At 51.4% G+C, this 27,923-nt stretch overlaps 1 protein-coding gene across 1 annotated transcript in view; it reads left to right on the forward strand.

The window, feature by feature from the left end:
* Nucleotides 1–321: 321 nt before the first annotated feature.
* The window catches only part of AKNA (AT-hook transcription factor), a gene marked incomplete at its 3' end in the record, with an annotated part of 37,760 nt that continues 10,158 nt past the window's right edge, over nt 322–27,923 (forward strand). The window contains exons 1-14 of the mRNA XM_079706181.1: nt 322–634; nt 3,608–4,671; nt 6,385–6,459; nt 11,433–11,589; nt 12,266–12,420; nt 15,191–15,250; nt 17,732–17,859; nt 18,331–18,538; nt 19,810–19,964; nt 20,065–20,220; nt 21,060–21,306; nt 22,291–22,397; nt 23,026–23,237; nt 25,036–25,198. Coding sequence (XP_079562307.1) covers nt 358–634; nt 3,608–4,671; nt 6,385–6,459; nt 11,433–11,589; nt 12,266–12,420; nt 15,191–15,250; nt 17,732–17,859; nt 18,331–18,538; nt 19,810–19,964; nt 20,065–20,220; nt 21,060–21,306; nt 22,291–22,397; nt 23,026–23,237; nt 25,036–25,198 — 3,164 coding nt within the window. The 5' untranslated portion in view covers nt 322–357. The remainder of the gene's footprint in view (nt 635–3,607; nt 4,672–6,384; nt 6,460–11,432; nt 11,590–12,265; nt 12,421–15,190; nt 15,251–17,731; nt 17,860–18,330; nt 18,539–19,809; nt 19,965–20,064; nt 20,221–21,059; nt 21,307–22,290; nt 22,398–23,025; nt 23,238–25,035; nt 25,199–27,923) is intronic.

Raw genomic sequence — 27,923 nt, forward strand, 5'->3', positions numbered from 1 at the left:
TCCTTATCCCATATCTCAGGTAATTTTATAAAACTCTTGAGAGAGAGAGGAATTATTACCCCAGTTTTACTGATGAAGAAATCCAAGGTGGAGTGACTTGGCCAAGGTCATGCAACTTCAAAGGGGTGGAGCCAGGAGCTGAACCAGGGCTTCTGACTCCAGAGTTCCTGCTGGTAATTTCTGCTTCTGAAGAAAGGAGGGAATTCAAGGATTAATGCTCTCCATTTGATTGTGTCCCCGACAGGCCACAGGCAGGATGGCTGATGCTGAGAGGAGCCAGCGGGAACTCTGGTGCCCATAGGGGCAGCTCCACCTCCTGAAGATGAAGGGGCCCAGGTGAAACTCAGGCCAGGCCCAATGGCCAGCTCCGAGACGGAGGTCCACTGGGCCGAGTCAGGCCTGGGAAAGGGGCCCCGGCGGAGGCGCTGGGCCTGGGCTGGAAAGGGAAAGGATGCTGATGGGAGTGGCACATGCAGCTTGGTAGAAGAGGCGCCCTTTCCCAGCGCCACCAGCCCTGAGCTCCTGGAGGACTTCCGCCTGGCCCAGCAGTGCCTGCAGCCGCTGGAGTGGAGGGGCCCGGACTCACAGCCTGATGGGCCCCCAGATCCTGAATCAGGAGAGTCTGCAGAAGAGGGTGAGACTGACTCCCCTGCAATCCCACAGTGGTGTCCCCCAAACATTCCCCCCTTCTGGCGGGAGGCAGGAATAGAGAGAGTTTCCAAATTTTCTTAAGTTAAAATCTACGAAGCCTACAATTTAAAATTTTTTTAAGATTTAAATTATATAAACAGTACTGTTCATTGCAGAAAAATCAGAAAATATAAGCCAAAGGAGAAAGAGCTAAAAATTACTTATTATCCAGATAGCTGCTCTCTTTCATATGTGTGTGTGTATATATAAATGTAGTATGAATATGCAACAGTATTCTACATACTTTATCGTAACTTGCTTTTTTGTAACTTAATAGACATGAACGCTTTCCCAGCTTATCAAATATTCTTCCACAAGTCATTTCTAATGTCTGCTTAGGAATTCCGTGGTGTGGATATGCTGTAATTTGTTGGGCCAGTCCTCTTACTGCTGGGCATTTAGGTAGTTTCTCAGTTTTTGCTATTATAAATAGTGCAGGGATATGTCATTAGTATATCTTTGCACACTTAATTTGATAATAACGTTGATATTTTAAATTGCTTGGTGAAGGGGTTCTACCCATTTCTACGATTTTTTTAAATCTCAACTAGCAATGAGAATGATGGCTTCCCTTGTTTTCTAAAATAACTGTTTTCTTTGCATCAAGAACAACTGAGACTAAATTCCTAGCTTGGCTCAACAAGTCCCTTCTCCTCTCTGAATCTTGGTTTCCCCATCTGTGAAATGGGAGTAATAACACCTTTGAGCTTGATTACATAGTGATTATTGCATTTGAATATGAATGAAACACCCCTGTCTTAGGATCCTGGGATCAGGCAGGCCCCCGTAGATGTTAGAGAAGCCGTCAGGCTGATAGTAGATTGTGCAGTGACCCCAAGTTCCTCATGCCAGGTCTGTTTAAAGTGGGGTTTGCCCACAGCTACCCGCTCAGGAGCCATTTCCGAGCTGTCCTTAGGGAATGGTGACAGGGATGCACTGGGATGAAAGGGCAGAGGCATCTCTTCCTGAGGTCACATGGTAACCCCCTGCTGTAATGTAACAGCTGCTACCATGTCCTGTGCCCTTACTGTGTGCCAGGCAAAGGGCTGGGCAGGGCGCAAGCCATATCTCCATCTTTCCTCACCACCTTCTTCCAGGTAGGAGAGAATAGCCTCCAGATAGAGTAAAGATTGCCACAGAGGTCAGCTACTTGTTCATGGTGCCCTGTGAGGGATCAGAAGAGCCAGGATTGAAGCCAGGTCTGCCCGGTTCCAAAGCCCGATCTCTTCATCCCACTGCATGACGCCCATAGGCAGAGACTAACTTGCCTGAATAGCTGGGACCTTGCTTCTAAGTCCAGGACTGCTCTGAACCACTGCATGATCTTTGGCAAGTTACTTAACCTCTCTGGGCTTCAAGTGCGCTGCTGTAAACGAGGGAGACTCGCTGAAGGAGATTTTAAGGAGATGAAAGATGTAGAGGTGCCAAGGGTAGGGGAAAGAGCATGGGGAAGCAAAGAGTGCTATAAGGATTATGACAAAGGTGCATCTGGCCAGAGCAGAGAGTCTGTGCTTGGTGGTACCCAGACTGTATCTCATGAAACTTTGGATCTGTGCCAGAGGCTGACACAGGGTCTAGGACAGAGGAGGTGCTCCGTAAGCACTGACTGCACGGATGATGCACAGATGGATGAATGAATGGGTAGGTGGATAGGCAGATAGGTGGATGGATAGCTGGATGGATAAGTGATAGCTGGATGGATAGGTGAGTGGGTGATGGATGGGTGAGTGGGTGGATGGATGGACGATTGACAGGATGGATGGTTGGATCAATGGGTGAGTGGGTGTTGGATGGGTGAGTGGGTGGATGGGTGAGTGGGATGGATGAATGGATATTTCCTGAGCACTTACAATCTAATAATTATAACAACTATCCATTTTCTGGGAGCTTTGCATACCTTACTGTCCTCCTTCCTTCTTTCCTTCTTTCTTTTCAGTCAACAAATATTGAGCACCTCCTCTGCAAATACAATAATAAATAAAAACAGAGCATCCTTGCCCTCATGAAGCCTACGGTGTAGTGGGGGAGGAAAATATTAATGAAAAAATCCCATAAATAAATGGAAAACTACAGCTGTCATACATATTTCAAAGTAGAGGTATTCAGTCATATGAAAGCCTATAAAAGAGAGCTTTTGACCTAAGTTAGAGAGATCAGAGAAGACTTCCTTGATGCGGTCAAGGTTGAGTTAATGTATGAAGGACAAATAGGAGTTACCTAGACAAAGGGAGAGAGGACCCTAGCAGAGGGATCAGCATGTGCAAAGGCCCTGTGGTAGGAGAGGATGTGGCATGGCTAGAGTAGGGAGAGACTGAGGGGAACCATGGAAAGAGATGGAGCAGGAGAGCTAATGGGGGGTGGAGACAGGGACCTTAGGACCATATAAAGGTTCAGCTCTCTCCTGGGAACAACAGCAAGACAGTGAAGAGTTTTCATATGGAGAATAAGAGTGAGGATTGAGATGATGAGGTGGCTGCTGCGGTGGTCCAGGCAAGAGAGGATGTAGACTTGGGCAAACCTGGTGGTTCTGGACTCTAGAGCAGCAGGTGAGTTTGAGGGCACCATAGGAGGTAATGGGGACAGGACCAGGTGACAGATTGGATTGCGGGGATAAGGGGAGGGAGATGGCAAAGATGCCTCCCAGGTTTCTGGTTTGTGCAGCTGGGTGGGATGATGTTTCCATTTGCTGAGACAGGAAGCGCTAGGGGGACAACCAGGTTGAGGACTGAGTTTGGAGGACCTTTGAGACAACCAGAGGAGGTGTTCGAAAAGCATTTGGCCCTATGGGGAGATTGCTGGGCTTCTGGCCGTCACCATGTGATGAGGAAATGAAAGCCCAGAGGGGTGAGATGGCCTAGGTCACGTGACGCAGTGAGTCCAGACCTGGTGTATACTAAGCAACGACCTGTCTTTCCAGAGTTTGAAGCAGAGGATGTGGACAGCCCAGAGAGTTCCAACTTGCCACTCAACTGGCCCCCGCAGCAGGTTCCTCAACTGGACATGACTGAAGAGGAGCCAGATGAGGCCCTGGGAGGTGCTGAGGTCCAGGAAGCTGGAGAGAGCTCCCCAAGGTTGGGGTATGAGACTGATCTCAGCTCGGGGGGCAATGGGAACACCAGCCCCATGGCTCTGGGCTGGGGTCAACCCACAGGCTGGGTGGCTTCTGACGAACAAGCCAGTGGAGACAAACTTCGAGAACATTCTGAGGTCAACCCAACTGTGGACCTCAGCTCTGCCAGGTCATGGAGCAGTGGAACTGTGAACCTCAACCCCAGTGGCAGTCTGGATTCTACCTGGGAAGGAGAGACTGATGTCCCCCCACCCGCTGCCCTGGCAGAAACGTCACCCCAGAGCTCCAGCCACCACCTCCTAAACCCAAACGATAGAACTGGAGGAAGCGTTACTCTGCTGACGGCCACGGAATTCCAGGAGTCCTCAGCCCCTCCAGCCCAGAGCGTCCAGTGTCCTGCAGATAGATGGAGGAGAGAAACCACCAGCCTCTCCTGCCCTCAGCCCGGGGACCAGTCCTGGAAGCGGACACGGATATCACCTAAGCCTCTCCCTTCCCGATTCACCGGCTCCATCAGCCCCCTGAAGCCTCCACCTAGGTCAGCTCGACAGGACAGGCCGCCGCCCAGGCCGGGAGCCACTCTGGCTGGTCACTCATCTTCTGATGCCCCCAAGTACGGCCAGGGTCGACTGAACTACCCGCTCCCTGATTTCTCCAAGGTGGGACCCCGGGTGAAGTTCCCCAAAGATGACAGTTACCGCCCCCCCAAAGCCAGGAACCACAGCAGGCTGCCTGAGGGCCCTGCCAGGCCACTGATCTTCAAGTCACCTGCCGAGATTGTGCGGGAGTTGCTGTCAAGCAGCGGAGAAGTCTGCCCGGGAGAGGACCCTCCTCCTACTCACCCCACCACCAGGGTACCCCGAGAATTTCAGACGCCCGAACAGGCCACCAAGCTGGTCCATCAGCTCCAGGTAAGCCCGACTCATTTCTACACCAAGGCACCTGTTGGTCTGGGGTGGAGGCTGGTTGGGGTGGGGGGCCTTGGGGCTCGGCCAGGGGTCCCCTGCGATGAGGACAGTCCCAAGCCCTTGGCTCAAAAAAGCAGTGATTGCACTCATGCTGCAAGGGTAGGCCGTGTTTGTTTGTTTTTAACTCCTTCTATGAAAAACTCAAAACATATACAAGAGAGAAAATAGTATAACGAACCCCCATGGACCCATCGCCCAGCCCCTGGCAACCTTTTTCATCTATGGCCTCACCTGTTCCTCCTATCACCCTACTGGAGTATTCTGAAGGAAATTTCAGGCTTCAAATCATTTACCCCCAAATATTTTAGCGTGTGTGTCTAAAGATAAGGAACCTCTCTTAAAGATAACCATACTCTCAGCATACCTAAAACTTAACACCAATTCCTTAATATCAACCAACGTCCAGTCAGTGTTCACGTCTCCCACTCTGTCTCATAAATGGCTTGTTTATTTTGGTTTGTTCGAATCAGGATCCAAACGCGGCTCAGATATTGTATGCGGTCGATGTGCCTTTTCAAGTCTCTGCGCACCACCTCCCCACCCTGCCTTTCTGTTTGCGTTCTTTGTCAAACCTCTTTCTTCCTTGTAATTTATTTGTTAAGGAAACCGGTTTCTGTCCTGTAGAGTCTCCCACACTTTGGGGTTTGCTGATACACTCTCTGATATTTCTTCATGTGTCGCGTTGTCTTCTCTGTGTCCTGTGTTTTGCCCAGTTAGAGGCAGAGGCGTTTTCGAGTTGTCGTCGTCTGTTTATTTCCCCCCAGATCGTGAGCTCTGTTCCCGTAGGGATGTTTTTTGGCAAGAGCCCATCATAGGTGGTGCCTTCAGGAGGTGTAAACTGCCTGCTGGTCTCTCATTTGTGGTGTTAAGGACCCCTGATGGTCGTTGCCTTGATCCAGGCTTTCATGTCGGGGGACAGAGTGGTAGTATCCTAATGCTAGCATTCCTTCTGCATTTATTTGCAGGAAATCTTCTATAAAGTGAAACTTGCCCCCATCAACTATTTGGTTACCAAGGCCTCGTTCACATGGGAAAGACAGGAGAAACGCTTGATTCTGCCCTTCTAATTACCAGTGTTCAGAACACTGCGTCAGTTCCCTGGCCTCCTTCAAAGGCGACCAGTGACACTTGTTCTTGCTTTTCCCCTGTAATGACTTGTTTTAAGAAGCTCTTCGGTTTTGTTTATGGCAAATAGGGACTCTGAGTAAAGGCAACCGTGATTTTCAAGTCTTCTACTTCCAGACGCTTAGATGATTCAATCAGCCATTAAAAAATACTCATTAAGCACATATTACTTAATTCCTGGGAACAGAGCAGTGGAGAAGACAGATGAGGGCAGGGAATTCGGACAAATAAGCAAGTAGCTACGGTTATGTATCGAGGCGAACCAGCCCAAAGGCCCCCATCCCTGACTCACTGTCAGGGATGTAGAAGAAGCGATGGTGACGGAGTTGTCCTGCCACCTCCGACCCCCCAGAATTTGGCCATGGGGGTCTGTATTCCACGTGAGCCTGAAGGGGTCTGCTGAACCACCACTACAGAGCTCCTTCACCCCGAGGCACCCAGAGGCCCCCTTTGGGGAATGGGTTCCCTGCGAGGGGTCTCACAGTGAGGGGCCTGGTGTGTGACCTCACTGCATACCCCCATCCCCTGCAGGAGGACTACCACAAGCTCCTTACCAAGTACGCTGAGGCTGAGAACACCATCGACCAGCTGCGCCTCGGAGCCAAGGTACTGGGCCCGGTGGGATGGAGGGGGGCGCTCGGGAGACCCTGGGGATAGAGGAACCCGGTCCTTCCTTGTTCTACCACAAGGTCGCTCTGTGACCGGGGGGCAGTGACCTTGCCCTCTCCAGCCTCAATCTCCTTTACTGTTGATGAACTTTGAGTCCTTGAATGCTGGAATCCAGGGTGCCCAGGAGCTTTCACCAGAAGCTCTCTCCTTCTAGATGAGCTCTGGAGTGAGACCACCTGGGCACAACTCCGGGTTCCATTACTGACTAGCTGTGTGACCTTAAGGAAGTTACTTGGGCTCTCGAGCCCCAAGGGAGTAGCACAGAATTTCTGCTCAACCCCTGAGGCTGATACTTGCCAGATCACACCTTTGCCTTTCTCCTCCCCCAGCTTCTCACCCACAGCTTCTCTCCTCACTGAATGTCTAGTGTGGGGCTGGGGGAGGCGGGGTGGGGAAATCCACCCCCTCTAGGGGAAGCTGAATTCTGCACTTGGGACCTTCCCCTTTTCTGAGGTGAGGCAGGAAGTGGGGCTCTCACAGCCCCTCCTGGTTTCCTGCTTACCTCTCCCCGCCTCTTGCCCCATCAGGCAGCAGCGGGGGAGGGGCGGGAGGTGGGGTGCAGAGATGCAGACCCTCCCTCTCACGACCCACACCACCCCCCCACCCGGGCTGTCCCCGTCACGCTCCGAGACCCCTGCCCCTGCCAGGCCGCTCCTCTCCACCATCTAGCGACGCTTCTTTTGTGAAGTGTCGCCGAGGCAGCCACGATGAGGAAACCAAGGGGCCCTGTTCTAGGAGCAGGACTTCCGCGTCCCCATACCCACCTCCTGACACAGGCAGCTCCTTTCCAGCCTGGCCTCCTTGGGCACAACTGTAAAAGGGGGTTAATCGGGCCTCCTAGGGGCCAACGGGCTCCCCTTCCTCCCCGCCCCCCCCACCCCATGTCTTAAGGCTTCTTCCACCTCTCTGAGGCAGTTTCAGGGGCCAAAGGGATGGGGGTAGTAGAGGGCTTGGTGAGGCATCCTCTCCGGGGAAGCCACATTTTCATGGCCGCAGGCTCCTAGAAGGTCCGAGGAGAAAGGAACTGGTCATGGGGTCCAAATCCTCAGCTCCCCTGTCTCACAGGTTGGAGAATCAGGACCCCAGGAGGGGCATAGGTTGCCGAAGGTCAAGGTCAGGGTCAGAGGCTGGGAATATCTCCTCCCTCCCTCCTTTGCTTCCTTCCCGCTTTACTTATTTAAAGGCATGAGTTCGTGTATGGAAAAGTATGTACCTGGCACCTGGCAAGTACTTCCTAAGAGTTACGGAATATTATTATGATTAATAGTATTAATATGAAGGTGTTCACTGGGTGCCCATGCGTGCCGGGCAGGGGGACACCATGGGGGCACAGCTGTGTGCGTCTCCTGGACACTCCCCTGTCCCAGTGGGGACTCACCACGTGCACTTACACCGGCCTGGCTGGTGACCCAGACCCCTGCGTGTGTGAGGGGGCAAAGGAGGAGAGGTTGGAGAGGCCAGGAATGGTTCAGCACTAGCTCACCTGGTCTTGCTTTCTGGAAAAAGGACTCCTTGGCCTGAGGGTTCTCCTCAAGAGAAGGGTGAGCACAGGTAAGCTGGACTCTTCCGGAAGCACGACGATCCTCTCCGCGCCCTGGGAAGCAGTACAGACAGGGCTGAGGAGGACGTGCAGCCTGAGTGGGGAGGGGCCTTGCCGGGCTCCACAGAGCCTGAGGGAGCCGAGATTCCAGCCGGGCTTCTCACTGTGTCCGGAGCTCTGTAGACTCTACCCCCGAAGGTTCGGGAAACCCCAGAGCAGCTTCCTACTCAGAGCCCTTGCCAGGGAGCCCAGTTCACAGAGACGGAAGCGGTAATGCTCCCCCAGGCTGAGCTGGCTGATGTGACCTCCCCGGGGCCCGCTGCACTCTGCTCAGAGCCCCCAGCGGGAGGGCTGGACCCCAGGCTGGGGATGTGGCCCTAAACACCCAGGCCAGGCCTGGCTCTAGGGCAGCAGCAGTGGGTGGGGACCAGGGGAAGGAGACTGGCATTTGCTGAGCAGTAAAAAGGTACCAGGCCCCAGGCTGAGTACACTGCCAGAGTCATCTCATTTGATCCTCTTCACAAGAGGAGACTGAGGCTCAGCCAGGTGGAGTGGTTTGCTCAACATCCCACGGCTTGTAAGGGATTAAAAGTGAGGGATTAAACTATGTTTGCCTGGTTCCAGAGTGGGCACTATTTTCCCCGTGCCTGGGTGTACCCAGCTCGGGCCCTGGCAATGGGTATGTGGCAGAGGCATGACAAGGCAGAATGATGATGTTACAGTGTTAATATCAATAGTAATACATGATGTTTACAGACCACTGTCCTCAGTCATTTACCATGGGGGAAACTGAGGCACAGAGGTTAAGGAATTTGCCCAAGATCACTCAACAAGTAGGTGCCAGAGCTGGGGTTTGAGCCCAGTAGCCCACAGCCCACCTTTTTTTTTTTTTTTTTTTTTTTTCAGGTTTAACAGTTTATTTATTTTTTTAGGTTTAACAGAGCCAGACTAAATGATTGTGAGCTCTCCCACTGGGGAGGCTGACCAGGGAGTTCCAGGGCCGGGCCGGGGGGCACTACTGGATCCCGTCTGGGGTGCGGGCAGGGAGCCAGGGCTGGTCAGGAGTCACTGCTCAGTGACTAGCTTAGGGCCAGAGTTTATGGGGGTGTCCTGCATTCGCAGCTGTGTTGCCACCTCCCTCCAGCTGCTGTCCCCCACCTCAGCTGTAGGGGGATCTGGAGGGGCTGAGACCGGAAATTACCCCAGAAAGAATCAGGGGGGATGACATAAAACTGCCTTTCCTAAAGTGTGTGTTCTGATGGCCACCTGGTGGAGGTGAGGCTGGGAGTGGAAGGGGGAGGGGGAGGGGAGGGTAAGGATTGGGGGGAGGGAGGAGAGGCGCGAGGGAGGTTTGTGTGTTTGGAGGAGTTGGGGAAGCATTTCCTAGTCTCTCCACTCCCCGCCCCATTCATAAAGCCCATTAGCATTTTAAAGGCTGTGAGGAACCCATCTGTGCTGAGATTAGTCAGTTATTTAACCCAGTGTTTCCCGCACTCGTCTACCCTTCCCTGCTTAACGCCCTTGAGGGAGCCAGTCCAGCCTCAGGGAGCACCGTGGGACACCCTGGTTTAAACGGGGGCCCTGGGGGTGGGTCCTGCCTGTGTCCAGAGAAGCGTCCAGGAGGGACAAGCCTGAGCAGCTCGGCAAACCCACACTCACCCCAGCTCCCCGCTTCCCGGGCCTCTGCACGGACCTTTGGTCCCTCTGTGCAAACAGAGGTGCTGAGAGCAGTTTGTTCCTGTTGCTCCCCCAGGTTGGGCCTTTGGTGGGCCCGGGCTGGGGCTGGCCGATGGGTGGGGCAGGGGGAGAAGGCGGGAGGACCGGGCCTCCCCCAGATTTGGGTCACCTTGGGAGGAGAGAGGGGTGCTGGTGGGCCAGTCCCCACAGGCGGGCCTGAGCAGATGGCCAAGGGGATTATTAAAATCCAGCTTTGTTCTCATCAGAGGCTGGGCCTGAAAGAGGGGGGGAGGCAGCAGGGGCCCAGCCACGGCTGGGCCATTGTCCCTCACTTTGGAATAGATTTTCCTGCCACAGCCAGAACGTGAAGAGCAGCTTAAGCAGGGAGAGGCTGCCTTCTGTGGGCCTGGGAGCCCACCCTGAACGGCCCACTCCTGACCTTAGGGTAGCAGAGGGCAGTAAGATAAGCTGCCTGACGTCGTGAGGACCAGGGGACACTGAGGCAACATAGGAGAGTAGCTTTTTTAGGGACCTGCCTCCATGATGGCCACATACATGACAATGGTGATGATGATGGTGATGGTGATGGTGGTGATGATGGTGATAGTGGTGATGATGGTGATGGTAATAGTTATAATATCGATGATGACGAATGTGAGGGTGGTGGCTGCTATTTAATGAGCACTCACTTTGTGCACAGACAGGTGAGTTCAGTCAGCTGCTCTAGCACTCAAAGGAGGGTGGTGGTAGAGCCTGAGTGTGAACCCAGGCACTGCAGAGCTCACGCGCTAAGCCAGAGATCAGCAAACTTTCTCTGTAGAGGGCCAGATAGTGAATATTTTCAGCTTTGTGGGCCATATATTCTCCATGGTAACAACTCATCTCGGCTGTTACAGGATGAAAGCAACCACAGACGATACAAAAGCAAGCGAGCATGGCTGTGTTCACTAAAACCTTGTTCACTAAAACAGACCATAGTTGCCAACCCCTGCTTTAAACCACTTGGGTCTTTAACTTCAGAAGGTCTTCCTTGGCCATCTCCCTGGCTCTCTACTTCTCTCCCAAACACTAGACTATTTACCATATGAAATCCATCCTCAAATGTTGGAGATCTGCTACAACTGAGAGATCATTCCTTTACTTGTTGATTGACTCATTCATTCAAACAGTCATTAATTGCTGTTATTATCAATGTAATGATAATTATTGGAAATATTTTTATTAATAACAAATATTAATTATTATATCACTGTAATATAATTATACTTGTTCTATGTTAAATATTAGATTGATCACAATATTATTATGATATATTATAACAGATATTATTAATAAAATTATTAATATGGAAAACCGTAGACTTTGGGGTCAAAGCAGAGTTATAATCCCAGCCCAAGGATTTTTCAGCTGGAGATTTTGAGTAAGTGACTCAATCTCTCTGAGTCTCAGTTCCCTCTTCTGTAAGATAGGCATATGGTCCCTCCCTCTCAGGACTGCCATAAAGAGAGAATGAAAGGATATGTAAGCCCTTGGCCCAGTGTTTGGCCCCCACCCAAGGGTTCCACTCAAAGGTATTATTTATTATACAAAGCCATGTTCGTTGAGCGCCTGAATGATGGCGTGAATGAAGGTGAGGCCTTCTGGGTGGGTTTGCCCCAACCCTTGGCTCTGCTGTGCCTCTCCTCCCTTAAAGGTGAACCTGTACTTGGACCCGCCCCAGCCCAGCCACAGCATCCACACAGGGACGATGCCCCAGGGAACCAAGGTCTTGTCCTTCACCATCCCACAGCCCCACTCTGTAGAGCGGTGGCCAGGCCCCGCCAAGGGCCTGCAGACCTCTGAGGCTTCAGGTGAGTCTGGGAGAGGAGATGTGGCTGAAGGGCTCCTCTGTTGTGACCCTGCTCTAGGGACACTTGGTTCACCCTGGGGTGGCGCTGGCTTCAGGCCAGGGGAGGGAGGGAGCTGAGGCCCCTCTCTGGGCCCTGTGACTTGAAGAGGTCAAATGGAGACGTAGAACGTGTCTGCTTTGAGCCAGAGCAGCCTGGGCGAAGGCCTAGCTCTGCCACCTAGCAGCTGTGTGATCTCGGACGAGTTGTGTGACAAAGAGCATCGTCACTGTAGAGCCCTCACCTGGTGAGGTCCCCACTGGTGTTACCCCACTGACAGTCAAGGAGACCAGGGCTCAGAGAGGTGAGGACATGTTAAAGGTCACACTGCTATGGGGGAGGGTCGGGATTTGAACCCACATCTTTCTGAGTTGGAGCCCACACTATTGACTGGAAACCCAGAGGCCTGGCTTGGCTCTAGCTGTGTCATCCGGGGCTGATCCACACCTTGTTCTCTCCTATAAATGGGGACAACACTGCCCAGGCCCCTTCCTCAGGTCGATGTGTGAAGATGGCACGATCGTGAGACGGCTGAGCTTTCATTCGAGGATGGAGGTGGTGGATTTGAGGTTCAGCAGCTGTCTCTCAGCCCCAGGAAGGACTGTTCTTGGCCCCAGCATTTAGTGGTTGTATATTCCAGGGTGGCCATCAGCTGAAGGAGACCTGAACCCCTCCTCGTACCCCAGCACACCCGCCCTAGGGTGGCTTCCGGAGGACCCGGGCATCGCCCAGGACCAGCCCTCAGCGGAGCAGGCCCAGGAGCTGACTTCTCGTGCCAGTCGGTTCCTGGCCAAGGTGAGTGGAACCCCAGCTTTGCCCACGAGAGATGGCACTCACCTGGAGAAAGCAGAGCCTCTGCCCGCTTGGATGAGGGGCTGTCTATGAGGCTCGCTCATTATTCCCCTGCTGGAGTTAACTTGGAAACAGAGCCTCCCTGACCCTGGCTTTAGAGACCTCCTGGCTCCAGCCTCCTCCTTGTCACCCAGTGCTAGATTTAACTCCCTTTTTGGCATTGTGTCTCATCAAACTCTCCCTAATTGTGCTTAAAACTATCTCCGGTTTCACTTCTGGGGGAGACTGTCTGCTTTTTCAGGATTCTGGAAGGGTTATGGAACCTCTACCTTCTCCCCTTTAGGATAGACCACCTCACTTCCTTAGTTCCTTTCGTGTTGGAAATCAATCCTCAGTCACTTCTCAAGGGGCCTTTATATTTTCATCCAAATAACTATGAATTGTTTGCAGGTCTGTTTATAACTATACACTTGGCCTTATTCCAAAAGTACTTTAAAGCAGCTTAGAAAATACATGCGTTGTAACCACATTCTGAAAACGGAAGTGAGGAAACTGGGGCAAAGCGGGGGGAAGTAGGGATAGGAAAAAAGTAAAAGGAACTTAGGGAGAAGTGAATAAACAAAATGTTCTGCTGGACACTGAATGCTTTATCAGATTCACATTTGGTTTTGAGCTTCCTAGTTGTCAGTGCAGAAAGGGAAATGCAATAGTTACATCACCATGTCCATAAAACAAACTCTTTCAAAGAAACACCACCATTCTTTCTTCCCTTCCTTCCTTCCTTTCCTTCTTTCTTTTTTGTAACATCTTTATTGAGGTATAATTCACATAACATACAATTCAGTCATTTAAAGTTAATGCTTCAGTGGCTTTTAGTATATTCACAGTTGTGCAGCCATCAACACAATCAAGTTTAGAACATTTTCATCACCCACTAAGGAACTGCGTATGCATTAAGCAGTCACTCCCCCATTCCCCTTCCCCCCAGGCCCTGGCAGCTGTTCATCTACTTTCCGTCTCTTTGGGTTTACCTATTTTGGACATTTCCTATAAATGGATTCATGTAACATTTGTCCTTTTGTGTCTGGCTTCTTTCACTTAGCATAATGTTTTCAAGGCTCATCCTTGTTGTAGCAGCATGAACTTTATTCCTTTTTATCGCCGCCATTCTGGGTCCTGTAACTGGAGAGATGTTTCTCCTTGTCCTGTGTGCTCTAAAGTAAAGCAAAGCCAAGGTCACCACATTGAGCAAAATATGGGGCACCAGCTGACCCCTAATGATCCAGGCTGCCGTGTCCATACAGGAGCCACTGGTCAGGTGGCTAGTGAGTACTTGACATGTGGCCACTCCAAATTGAGACGTTCTGTAAGTGTAAAACACATACTGGATTTCAAAGACTTTGTGCAACAAAAAGAATATAGGGCTTCCCTGGTGGCGCAGTGGTTGAGAGTCCACCTGCCGTTGCAGGGGACACGGGTTCGTGCCCTGGTCCGGGAAGATCCCATATGCCGTGGAGCGGCTGGGCCCGTGAGCCATGGCCACTGAGCCTGCACGTCTGGATCCTGTGCTCCGCAGCGGGAGAGGCCACAACAGTGAGAGGCCTGCGTACCGCACACACACACACAAAAATAATAATAATATTTTAGGTTTATAAAATATATTATTAAAATTAATTCACTTGTGTCTTTTCACATTTTTAGTATGGCTCCTGGAAAGTTTTAAATTACATATGCAGCTTGCATTACATTTCTATTTTATGTTATATAAATTATATAATGTAATTATATTAGGTAAATTTCTATATTATATTTTGGCACTGATCTAGAGCTTTCCTAGAAATGCTAGAAATCTCCAAATTGTCTTTGCCTTTTTTTTTCCTAATTAAAAAAATTTTTGTAACAGTAATAGATACCCATGGTAAAGACCCTCACACAGGGCAAAGAATATATACAGTGAAATCTTTTCTTCCACTCTGGCCCTTCTGCTTCATGCAAAATGTTTAATGCACACACGTGCATTTATAGAAATGGGCACATGAGTATGTACACTATAATGTACCTTGACTTTTTTAATGTCCCAAATTTGAATATTTCCGGGTAGGCAATAAATTCACTTTGTTCAAAGTTCAGAGGATACATATAGTAGAAGACCTTCCTCCCATCTTTGTACCCGCCCACCACCCAGTTCTCCTCCCTAGAAGCAATTAATATTTTAGTCTCTTGCATCCTTCTAGAGATAGTTTATAATATACCTTCTAGAGATAGTTTATAATACATAAGCAACTGTGTTTGTATTTTTCCTTCTTTGTTCTCTCCGTATCTTATACAGATGGTAGCCTACCATAAGCACTGTCCTGTACCTTGATTTGATGCTGAAAAGTAGGTCTTGGAGGCATTTACACATGAGAACCCACATATGTGCCTTCATCTTCTGGATGGCTGCATACCGTTCCACAGATAGGCATTCAGACTGTTTCCTGTTGCCCTACACCCACCATGCTGCCGTAGGTTTCATGCACAGGAGTAAGTGCGCTTTGCTGTCGATAAATTCCTGGAGGTTCCACTTTGATTTTTCCCAAGGCTGCCATGGCCAAGGCCAGTGGTGGAGCTTTTCTGGCACGCGCCTCTCCGTGCTTGTCAGAAAACCCACATCGCAAGGCAGGGCCCAGCTCTCCGCTCCAAAGTGTGACTGTGGCTAAGTGTGGGAGTCTGTAGGACTTACCTTCTGAGTCTGGATTAATGGAGTGTGTTTCCTTTCCTTTCCAATTCCCAGGTGGAGTCCTTTGTAGAACTGCTACAAGCAGGACAGCTGACACCCCAGGACCAACTCAAGGTACTGCCCACTTCAAGAGATGCCCTTGGGGGGCTTCCCTGGTGGCGCAGTGGTTGAGAGTCCGCCTGCCGATGCAGGGGACATGGGTTCGTGTCCCGGTCCGGGAAGATCCCACATGCCGCGGAGCGGCTGGGCCCGTGAGCCATGGCTGCTGGGCCTGCGCGTCCGGAGCCTGTGCCCCACAACGGGGGAGGCCACAACAGTGAGAGGCCCGCGTACCGCAAAAAAAAAAAAAAAAGAGAGATGCCCTTGGAGCTGCCAGACAGCTGCTCTGTCTCCCATGGCACAGGCTCTGAAGCCTCGTTTGCTGCAAGACAGACCAGAGAATCCCAGACATTGTGTCTCCTTTTAGAACAAACAGCCCCTGATTAGCTTTCCATGATAATGATCATTATATCACAATAGTCACCATTTATTAAGCAAAGACGCTGTTGTGCCAGGCACTGTGGTAAGCCCTGATGTACATTATTTCATTTTATCTCCATAAAAACCCGGCAAGGCAGTTACAGTCATCACCCCCATTTAACTGGGATGAACTGAAGCCCACAGAGGCAGCTGGAAGGCCACACAGCCAGTAGACGGCACAGCCCAGACCCAGGTCTGTCTGATTCCCAAGTCCAGGGTCTTAATCGTTGCCCTGCACAGCTTCCCATGGATTATATTGCCTGTCGGCAACCAGGAAAAGGCCTTTTCTTTTTATAATTTTCCTTATTATAAAAGTAATTGCTAAAATTTGAAAACTGGGGGGGAAAGGGAAAGAAACCCCTAATCTAACCATTATTGGCTTATTTCCTTCTGGGCTCTGGTATTTCTAGATAACTGTGGTCATGTATAAAATTTAGATTTCTGATGCATCAGCCAGGGTCCCAACAAGGAGCAGATGGAACTCTCAAAGCTGCGGGTGTAAGGATCGGTGAAGGGACTATTAGCTGGGGTGTGGGCAGCAGCCTCAGGGAGCCCGACCAGGGACAGGGAAGCCCAGGGACTAGCACCTGCCCGGAGCAGTTCCCTCCCAGGTCTCTTTCCTCCCACGCTGTGACCTCTAATAGATGCCTCCCCTAGACAGGCCCCAGGGGAAACCAGCAGGTCAGGAGCCCAGCTGATGCTCAAGGCGCAGAGTGGGGTGGGAGAGGAGCTGAGGGAGGGTGAGTAGGGCAAATGCAACGCACTTGGTTTGATAGTTTTTACTGTTAATATTATGTTACAAAGTATTATGTTACTATATAGATGTTACACACATTCTCCAATTACAAAATGTGATATGGATTGTATTATCTCACTGAGTGGATGATCAAGGACCTTGAAAATCAAAACCATTCTTTTTCTTCCCCCTCTCCTGATTCCCCCATATGCAGGGAGATCGAGAGCTGTTGGAAGATAAAGTTTGACTGGGGGCTGGACTCTAGGTTGTCCTTGGCCTCAGCCTATCGTCAGCATAGGATGAGTGAGATGAGGATGATAAAAAGCCAGGGAAAATGAGCCCACCTCCCATAGTTTTAACCTCCCATGAGTTAGCTACTCTCATGTTTACTGTGGGGACCTAGCATAATCGTTGAGACCATGAGCTCTGGAGCTAGAGGGCCTGGGTTCATATCCCGACTCTACAACTTGGTCACTCACTGTGTGACCTTCACTGACTTAAGTAATCTCTCTGTGCTGTACTTTCATCCTGTTTAAATGAAGATGATAAATTACCCCTCTCATTAGGGTTATGTTGAGGGTTAAATGAATAATGCAAAGGGCTTTAGACAGAGCCGCAATGCTCATAAATGTTAGTTATCATTATCAAGAGTATGACGGTGGTGATAATACCATCTGTTGTGATAGTCTATAAGGATTTGGGAAAAGAATGCCTAATGTTCCAAAATCCACTGTTTTGAGAATCGAGGATGAGGATCTAAGGTCTCTCAAGTACTAGGTCCTTATGGGGATATAGTGATAGCATTTTTTTTTTTCTTTTGCGGTACGCGGGCCTCTCACTGTTGTGGCCTCTCCCGTTGCGGAGCACAGGCTCCGGATGCGCAGGCTCAGCGGCCATGGCTCACGGGCCCAGCCGCTCCGCAGCATGTGGGATCCTCCCGGACCGGGGCACGAACCCATGTCCCCTGCATCGGCAGGCGGACTCTCAACCACTGCGCCACCAGGGAAGCCCAGTGATAGCACATTTGACACTATGACCATCACGGAACATTGGGTTCTTGTAGGTCTACCCAGGAAGGACTGGTACCCTCTGAGGCTGGTGCCAGTGCTCTAAGCCATGCCTCTGCCATACCAATCTGATGGCAGGGAGATTGACCAGAGTGAGCAGGCTCCAGAGGGTACCAACCCCAGCCTTCCAGATATTCCAGGGCCCGGAGACCTCCACAGTCCCAGAGTCCCATGCCCCTCCCCTCCCCCAAGAGCTGTCTCGTCCACTGTGTCTGCAAGGATGGAGCCCACGGGGGCTGGGCACTCAAGTCTTCCTGGCCTGTCTGGTTTCAGGTCTTCCAGCAGCTAAAGGCTGCCCACGCGGCCTTGGAGGAGGAGTATCTGAAGGCCTGCAGGGAGCAGCACCTGGCCCAGCAGCTTGCCGGCTCCACGGGGACGCCCGGGAGATTTGATCCCGGCAGGTACATGCTGGGGAGAGAGGCCTCCAAGGACAGATGGGTCAGGCCCTGGGTTCCCACCAGGAGGGGGACAGTTTGTCCTCATAATTCACACACTAGGGGAACAGGGAGAAATCCTATCCCAATTAACAACATGTCCAGATGGGGGATACTTGAAGGCTGAGATATGTGTCCTTTTTGAACTCCCTTCAATGAGAAGTGACCTTGGAGATAAGAGTTAAAGCCCCTCATCAGACAATGGGGAAACTGAGGCCAGAGGGGGAAGGGATTGACTCAAGCTCCTGCAGCCAGATGGTGGCAGAAGGGGACTCAGGCTGAGGCCTCCTTATTCCCAGTGGCGTCCACTTTCACCTTGTTGATTTTGCTCTCCACATAATCTAAATTATGATGTCAGATGCACTCTCCATGGGCATCTCTGGGGCCTCTGCTCTGAAGCACAGCCTCCCAGAACTGCGTGATGTTTCCTCGTTCCAGGGAGCTGGAGGCAGAGATATTCCAGCTGGGCATTCGCCTGGATGAGCTGAAGGACCACATAGACCAGAACCAGCAGGAACCTGAGCCAGCCGGGTCAGACTTGGCTCTGGACAGCTCCCCAGCCATGCCCTCCCCCGAACAGCCAACGGGCCTGCCCCCTCCTTTGGAGCAAGCCCCCACGCCCGCCATCCAGACCCTCTGCCCTGAGGTACCTCTTTGCCCAACCGTATTGGACTGTTCCTTCATTCACTGTTTTCTCCATTCATTAACTTCTTCATGACATATCTGAGAAGTTTGTACCATGTACCAAGACTCATGACACATGGTGGGAATTCAGTAGAAAACAACTGAAATAATAGGTGGCCTGTACCCTCATGGAGTTTTCTGTCTAGTTGAACTAGTTACCCAGTTACTTAATTATAATTTTGATCAGTGCTCAGAAGGAGAATTGTGAGGTTCTACGAGAGTAGATAACAGGGTCACATATCTGAGTTTAGGGGGTCAGAGAAATTTCCTTGAGGAAGTAATGTTTAAATGACATCTGAGGGTGAGGAGGAATTACTAGGTGCAGAAAAGCCATCTGGCAGGAAAAACAGCCTGTGCAAAGGGCCTGTGGTTAGAGTATGGACCCTGAGGGGGGCAGTTGTCTAAGAGGCAGGGGAGACAGGCAGCGGAGGGGAGGAGACTGGGGAGGCAGGCAGGGGCCTCAGGATGTACGTGTGTGGGTCACCTCAAGGGGATGGTCTTAAACTCTGCTGGGTTTTTCAGCAGGAGAAGATACCAGAGAATTTGCAGGTAGGTCAGAAGCGGGAAGGTGGCGGGGCAGATGGAGAGACGTGCATGGACTTGAGAGAGGTTTAGAAGGTACATTTGACTGGACTTGGATTGGTGATGAGAGGAAAGGAGCAAACGATGACCTCCAGGCTTCTAACTTTTAGTCCTGGGTGGATTTGAGGACTATTCACAGAGGTGGCGACACCTGAGAAGGGCTGTACCTGGAAGGGGCTTTGTAGAATTCCGTCTAGCCCACGTCACAGCCCCATGAGAGACAATCATCTTGAGGGGCTCCGCTGCTCCCATGGTGAAGGTGTTTTGAGCGGCTGGGTGTCCATGTTGGAATGGAAATCTGGGTTCAAATCTAGCCTCTGCCCCTCACTTCTGTGTGACTTTAGGCAAATCATTTGAGCCTCAGTTACCTGTCTGTAAAATGGGTTGTAATAACCTAGGTACTGGTGGGATTGTTGTGAAGTGATGTCTGTACAGCGCCTGGCACGTAGCAGGGGCTCAATCAATAGCAGTCAGTATCGAAGATCGAATGACCCAGTCCCTACTTTTGCACACATAAGAGGATGATAGGTTAGTGAACCTAACCTATTTCTTACTCTTTGACACCCAGCATGAGCCTGGCATAAGGTGGGTCCTTAAACGGTGGTCTCAGATGTCTGCTGAATCTCTGCCCCTCCTCCTTTCTGGCCTCAGCTCGACGCCATCAACACCGGCCCCCACCCATTGCACGTGAACTTGGATCTGAGCGCTACCAGCAATGAAGTAGAGGACAGGCCACTGGGCCTCCAGACCCCGCTTGGGCACAAGGAGCTGCAGGTGGAGCAGGATTTCCACGGCCTCCTAGAGCGGTGAGTGCCCACCAGGAGTGAGGCCAGGGTGGTGGGTCCAGTGGTGCGATCTTGCTGGCCCTGCTGGGCAGAAGTCACGCCCCTCTGTGTTCTTCTGCAGGTACCTCAGTGTGAAGTCTCTCCCGGAAGCCCTGAGGCTGGAGGAGGAGGAGGAAGCTGAGGGGCCAGCTTTAGCTTCAGGAAAAGCAGCAGCCACCAGGCTCCCCACCAGAGAGCCCCCAGCACAGGCTGAGAGAAGTCACGGGGGCCCCCTCGAGTATGTCAATGAGCCTTCCCCGCTTGTCCCACACCAGCTCAGAAACCGCAGGGCAGGGGTGGAAATTGTCATAGTGAGCTAGACAGTTTAGAAACGGCCTTCCTGACCTGTAGCTCAGTGTCTGTCTAAAACGTGCAACATATACCATTGATAGCATTTGAAATGATGGGGTGTTGTGGGACGAGGTTTCTGGTAGGACAGATGCAGCTTTAAATACCATTACTCTCCTTCTCAGTCTCAGACATTCCATGTACATCAAGGAGAAATCTCAGTTGGGGCTATTATGTCTTCAGTGCCTCTCTTGATCTTCCTTTAAAAAGAGAGAAAGAGAGAGAGAAAACAAGCAGGCCTCAGGCCCAGAGCCTTTACTAGGCAACAGGATCTATCTAGACTATGAAAATACTGTTTTCATGTCCCTTGTATTTATTTGCAAAGTTAGTTTCTATTTGTAACACGAAATACTGGTCTTCTGTTTATAACAGTGACATAAAGTCTTTCTGAGTAGACTGAAGTTGATGGAAATGTCTGGAAGGGCGAAGATGGAAGGCAATTCCAGAAGCCTGGGAAAGGATGCTTTAGCGCATCTCTTTCCACACTATTTCTGCTGCAGTGTATAGGGTGGGTTTTGTAGGCATCCCCATTTTACAGTTGAGAAAATTGAGGTTCAGAGAGGGGAGGTGCCTTGCCCAAGGTCACACAGCAAGAGGGTGGCAGAACCCGGGTGGGCACGCAGCGGTTCCTGACTCCAGAGCTTGTGCCCTAGACTGTGTGGCTACCGGGACAGGGCTGCCCAGCCCATGCCAGGACTCAGGGCCAGCGTGCCTCTCCTTCCCTGCCAGGGAAAACGTGGAGCAGATGGCGTCTGTGAAGCCAGCAGACTTCCACGCATCCGTGGCCAGAGGCAGGCACCTGCAGGGCCTGGACAAAGCTGAGGCAGCTCCTTCAGGCCCAAGCAGGCCCCCCCCACCTCAGGGCACCAAGTCTGCGGAGTCCCACCAGAGCAGTCTGACCAGCCTAGAGGGAAGTGGCATCTCTGAGCGCCTTCCACCGAAGTCTCTGTGTGGAGCTGGCGGGCCCCACCTGGAGGTATGCGTCTGCACGGGGCATGGGCTGAGAGCCTCAGGGCCATTCCCTGCATCTCCTGGAGCCTCCTGCCTCCAGCCTTTGCTCAGAATGCCTGCTGCTCCTGCCCTTGCCAGTCACAATCCTGCCCAACATTCAGGGCTTGTGCCATAGCTCCCCACACCCCAGTCCCTCCGCCAGGAGCTCCCCTTTCTCCTCTGAGAGCTTGCGATTTGCAGGAATCACAAATCTCTGTGGAAATGTGACTTACGTGATGGATCCTCCCATAGAAAAACACATACGTATGCATGTGTGTACACACACACACACACACACACACACACTTGTAGTCCTAATGAGCCCATGGTAAGGAGTCTGTACTCGACCATGAACTCATTGAGGGCAGGCACCCGTGTCTCTCTGTTGGCCATCTTTGCACCTTGCATTAGATGCAGTATGTCGGAGGTGTGCATATTTGATCAAGTTTATTTTCCCATTTCATCAGGCCATGAACTCATTGAGGGCAGGCACCCATGTCTCTCTGTTGGCCATCTTTGCACCTTGCATTAGATGCAGTATGTCGGAGGTGTGCATATTTGATCAAGTTTATTTTCCCAATTCATCAGGCCCGGGCATTTCTGCAGTCAGGTAGGACCATGGTGTTCCAGGCCCAGCCCGGAAGCCGTGTGGACATGAGAATCCCGTTCCCGCCACGGGACGTTTCTCCTCTTTCTATTCTCAACTCAGGATATCTCTCAGTATCTCTCCCAAGGCCCCTGGCTCCCACTCCTCAGGGAAGCGAGACTTGCTCAGGGTCTTCTCGGAGTGTGGAGTCCCTGAGGTTGGCTGGGTGCTCGTGCTGCAGGACCCTCACACCCTGGGCCTGGCTGTTGGGAGCTGGGCCAGCCTCCCTGTCTGTGAGCCTCTGGAATGTAAGGCCCAGGCCAGGACTTGGGAAGGGTGCCTCAAGTGCATTTCTCCGATTTAAAGGGACGCTGTCTCTTTCAGGAGCCCTGGATGGCATCCCCCGAGACAGACAGTGGCTTTGTGGGCTCAGAAACCAGCAGAGTGTCGCCCCTCACTCAGACCCCAGAGCACCGGTTCTCCCAGATCAGGTATCCCGGGGACCCCATCAGTGTACACACCTGAGATAGCCTGAGAATCAGAGTGCCTGTGAGCTCAGAACAGGGACAGATGGCCTGGGCGTTCTCAGAGCCCACACTTCATCCCCCGAAGGATGGTTCATTTCCCCTATCTTATTGATAGAGGGGAACTAAGGTTCAGAAAGGGAAAACGACTTGCCCAGTGTCACTCCGCCAATCATCGACAGACTGGGAAATAAATATTTGTTGAGCAAATGAATGATGAAATGGTGAATGAATAAGGTCTGTAGGGAGAGTGGCGTGACAGAGCCACCAGGGAGAGTGATAGTCTCCAAAGCTGGATGCAGGCCCCTCGGGCTACCCAGGGCTGCCTGGGAAAGAAGGATTACACATTTTATTTCTTTGTATATTATCTAAAAACTAAGTTGAGCTTTATAATTTTGTGTGAGTAGGCAGATGTGCAGTTCTGCAGTTTATAAAGAAAATGCATGTATAATGGGCGTGCATCCTCAGAAATACTGTACTGCCAGGGGTGCCAAGTCCCAAAGGCCAGGAGTTCATGGTTTAGCATGTGGAGGGTCTCGGGCTGTGGCCTCCTTCTGTGTGACCTCAGCGTGTCTCTCCCTCCATGGTATCCCAGCACCCGAGGGACATTAGCCCAGTCTTTCACTCCATCTGTGCCCCGAGATGCAACCTCCCACCGCCAGACCAGGGGTCTTCCGGTACCCAGAAGAGCCTCTGAGCCCATCATACCCAGGAGCCGAGCCCAGAGGCCCCCACCTGGCCAGGACAGTCCTCTCGGGCAGAGGGCCCCCAGCTTCTGCCTGGAGCGGGCACTGGCGGCTGAGATGGGTGAGTGGATGCATCTGGGTTGGCCAGAACCTGGGGGTGGCTGGATTGCATGGGTTAAAAAAATCAAATGCATAAGAAAACTTGCATTACCTTTTAGATGCAAAATATCTTACAGGTTCATTGTAGGAAAATTTGAAATTGCAGGTAAGGTGGACAAAGGGGAACAAAAGAAAAAATAAGCTAAAAACCATCACTGCTGACATTTTGGTGTAGAACCTATAGCTGTTTTCTTTGTCAATATGTGTGTGTTTATTTACAAATACTTAAAACGGAAATGGGATATTCTACATGAATGTTTAATAACCTCCTTTTTTTTGGGGGGGGGGCTGCATCGGATCTTAGTTGCAGCACACAGCATCTTCGTTGCGGCGTGGGCTTCTCCCTAGTTGTGGCGCGTGGGTTCCAGAGCATGTGAGCTCTGTAGTTTGCGGCACGCGGGCTCTCTCATTGAGGCGCATGAACTCAGTAGTTGTGGCGCGTAGGCTTAGTTGCCCCCCGGCATGTGGGATCTTAGTTCCCCGACCAGGGATCAAACCCACGTCCCTGCACTGGAAGGTGGATTCTTTACCACTGGACCACCAGGGAAGTCCCAGTAACCTCCTTTTTTTCACTAAACACCGTGTCATGAACACTGTGTCTATAAAATCCGTGATTTCATTTTTTACCTTTAAAAAATGCATGTGAACTTTTTATTGAAATAAAACATACAGGAAAGAATATAAATTGATGAATTTTCTCGAAGTGCCACAGACCAAGAAACTCAACACGATTAGAAGCCCAGACCCCCCTCCAGCCCTTCCCAGTCACTCCCACACCTCCCAAAGGTAACCACTGCTCTCAGATTAGCTTTGCCTCTTAAGGTTCACCATTTAAAAATTTTAAATTTAACTTTAGTTAAAAGTTTAATTAATTAAAGAGTCACATGCAGTTGTAGGAAATAATACACAGAGATCCTTCCCCCAGTTTTTCCCAATAATAATATCTTGTAAAACCCCAGAGCAATGTCACAACCAGATATTGACATGGATTCAGTCAAGACACAGAACATTTCCACTGTCTCAGGGTCCCTCATGTTGCCCTTTTATAGACACAATCACCCCCTCCTTAACTCCTGGTAACCACTAATCTGTTCTCCATTTATGTAATTTTGTCATTTCAAGAATGTTATAGAAATGGAATCGTATAATATGTAACCTTTTGGGATTGGCTTCTTTTTCACTCAGCATCCTTTTCTGGAGGTTCATCTAGATTGCTCCATGAATCAATAGTTTGTTCCTTTGTATATTGCTGATTAGTCTTCCAAGGGCTCATTGTTTTAATGCGTGGGCCAGATGAGTGGTTTGTAACCTCTGGTCACCCATCCCTTTGAGAGGCTAGTTAAAGTTTTGAATGCTCCCCCAAGAAACATGCACACAGGCAAAGGTGTGACTAATTTCAGAGGGAGGTGGAGGCTCCGAAGCCAGTCCCAGAGCACCCTGGTGATGCACAGGGTCTGGGGGCCCTCGTGGAGGAGCAGGGGGCTCTTTGCAGGGGTAAGGCCCTGGAGACTTGGATCTGATGCCGAAATGGTGGATGGTGGAGGGAAATCTAGTTATAAACAGCTCTGCAGGCCCGCTTTGCTCCCAGCAAAAACCACATCTTCTTCCTGTTTTGAGGGTCATCGACCTCAGTAGGAGCTTCATTCGTGACCTCAGCCAGGCCCCATCTCTTCACCCCCAGCACCCTTCCACCCGCACAGGTTCTCACTTCAAGGGTCCTCTCTGTGTGAACTCACTCTGGCCCTTTTCTGCTTCCCTAGTGGTCCCTGGCTCAGAGTTCAAGGGGCGAAAGCAGCTTTCTGAGCAGCTCCCCCATGGCGCGACAATCAGCCCACCCCCGACCCTGGCCACTGCAGCTGCCGCTCCACCCCATGGGCCTGCAGAGACCACCTCCACCTTCCTCCTCACCAGGACGGGGCGAGAGTAAGTTGCATACTTGGGCGCTGCGGATTCAAGCTCATCATAGAGCTGGGAAGCACGGGCTTTCTAGGGTCTCCATCCAGTGGCAGCTGTGCTGAGGCCAGACGGACCCAGGCATCCTGCCTCCCAGCTCAGGGCTGCTCCTGTGGGATGTCATTGATCTAGATTCTGAGGACACTTCTCCAGCCGGTGGGAAATGACCTAGAGGTTCACCTTGCTGGTACTAAGACCCCTCTGCCTGTCCCCCAACATTTCCCCTCCAAGACAGGTCTGCACTTCCCAGGGGTGTGTTTTCTGCAGTTTACGCATTCATTGAACTGAGAAGGGACAGTTTTTTCAATTTTTTCTTTTTAATCCAAGTGCGGTTTTTCTACTGAGAAAGTTTTCTCCTTGCTTTATTAAACAGAAATGGGAAAAGAGGTTAGTCAGTCCTCTTACTTCTCCTCTGAGTAGCTTTTGGCCAATAATCAATCACAGGCCTTTGTTGGGTTGGAGTGTTGGCTTCCAGGCCTGAGTTGAGTAAGTTCACTCCTGCAGTCTCCTCTGATATCTGCAGGGGAATGAGAGGCTTATTTACCTACAGTATGCCAGCCCCTGGGAATACAATAGTGGGCAAGACAGTCCTTGAGCTCGTAAGGCTCACCATCTTGTAGGATGGACCAAGAAACAGGTGGTTGCACCCCCAGTGTGATGGCACAGGGCTGAAGGACTGTGGGAGCACAGAGAAGGGGCATCAGAGGCTTCAGGGAGGGCTTCCTGGAGGAAGTGGTATCTCAGCTGAGACCGGAAGGAAGAGAGATGGAAGAATATCCCAGCAGAGGGAACAGTATGTGCAAAGACCTAGAGGTGAGAGTGCCCGCCACCTTTTAGGCACCAAATGTTTATTATAGCCAGATCCTCAAGTATGAGGTGGGGTGTTAAACAACAAAAGCAGAGAGGAAGACAGGGAGACCTGGGGGAGATCTCGGAGGGCCTCAAACACATGTGGTTAGAAGTCTGGATGATGGCTCTGCTCAGGAAAGGTGCTCACTGAATATTCATGAATGTAGAAAGTCTCATCTAAGGACAATGAGGGAGGCTTTACATTTTAGAAGGAATTCTCTGACCTCTGTGAGGGTGAGAACAGAGGCCAGGGGATTGCTAAGAAGGCTGCCGCACCCAGGAGAGAGGTTATGGGGCCAGCGGGGAGGGAAGGGAGGTGCATTTGAAAAGAGATAATTAGGCATCGGGCCCACGGGACTTGGGAGTTGGTTAACTTTTGGGGTGTTCAGGGAAGAGAAACGTTTAGAATGACTCAGATTGCTGGCTGGCCAACCAGTTGGATGCTGATGCCGAGATGGGGAACCTAGGAAGAGGGAGTAAAATTGCAGGGAAAGCTGACTTTTAAGTGCCAGCTGGCACTCAGTCTCTAAAGGATTAGGTCAGGAAGACCGAGATCCTGATAGAAACAAGCCAGAGAGGACAAGTGACGCCTAAGGGGGTATTCCAAATCCCAGGCTCTCGTTCAGCGGCCTTTGGCCTGGACGGGGAGCCAGAGCCGCCCCAGCCCTGCACCCATCACGGGGCCTCAGCCCTGCCTTTCAGGGGTTAACTGGTGACTGGAGTTCTCACTCTCCTGCAGCCGCCACCCTCATGGTTTGCCTTGGAAACCCCAACAAGCGTTGCCCTGGGAATTGCCAGGGGAACCAACTGCCCTTAGACGCACACAGCGCCAGGCCATAGCCAGAGGGAGGTCTCCCGCCTCCTCTGTGCACCCATCTGAAGGCTGATGTCTGCTGAAGGCGGCACCAGGAGACACTCCCCCGAGAGTCCAGGGGCCACCAGGCAAGAACTAACCCTGAGGGGAGCCCTCACCCCGGAAGCTGGTCTGAACAGTAGACGTAGAGCTTGCATCAGCCTGGAGGACGGCCGTGCCCAGCCCGGACTCTGATGCCCCGTGTGTAGGGGGGTTTGTGTGTAGCAGTGTCTGGGTGGAATTGGCTGCTGCAGTGCCAGCGACACCCTCAGAATGAGACCCTAGAGATTCAGGGACCGATCGGGGAGAAATGCAAACAGGATTTACTCCCAAGATGCTAGTGGCTCATGAGATACCTTGCCAATCACAGGTTGGGCTGTGTTTGGGGGCTTCCCCAGCATGACAGCAGCCATGCATGTGGCACTCCTGCAGCTTCCAGCCTGCTCACGTTCGGTTGCTGATGGGAAGCACCGTGTGTCTCTTTGTCCCTTCTCCACACACACACCTTCACTCTGCTCCCTGAGGCCAGCTCAGTGCCATTCTCTGAGCATCTATGAGGTCTCAGGGCTTGTGAGATGGGGAGGCCCGCTCCTTGCCTGCCAGGGGCTCACTGTCTGGTTGAGGAGACAGATAAACAAGCATCTTCCGCCGGGAGCAGGGAGATGGGCTTGAACAATGTAGGAAATGTTTGAGGGAACCCGGGACGGGGTGCTGAGCAAGGGCGGGAAGGAACCAGGCCTGGGCAGATAGTTAGGGTTTCTACAGACAGAGGTTGAGGAAGGGGAGGGCAGCCCGGGGGCTGAGGCAGGTCAGAATTGAAATTTTAAAGTGCACCTTGAGCCAATGCCCTCTCTACTCTGCGTCCTCATCTCTAGGTTGAGAATTTGTCACTGGTGTTTCAGAAGAGTTACTCAGAGGCCCTGCATGCTAGGTTGGGTAAACCTCAAAGAAGGTTCTGCTTTGCTCACCAAATGTGCAGGGATTGACATGAAC

The sequence above is a fragment of the Hyperoodon ampullatus genome (assembly GCF_949752795.1).
Source record: "Hyperoodon ampullatus genome assembly, chromosome: 6".
In the NCBI taxonomy this organism is placed as follows: Eukaryota; Metazoa; Chordata; class Mammalia; order Artiodactyla; family Ziphiidae; genus Hyperoodon; species Hyperoodon ampullatus.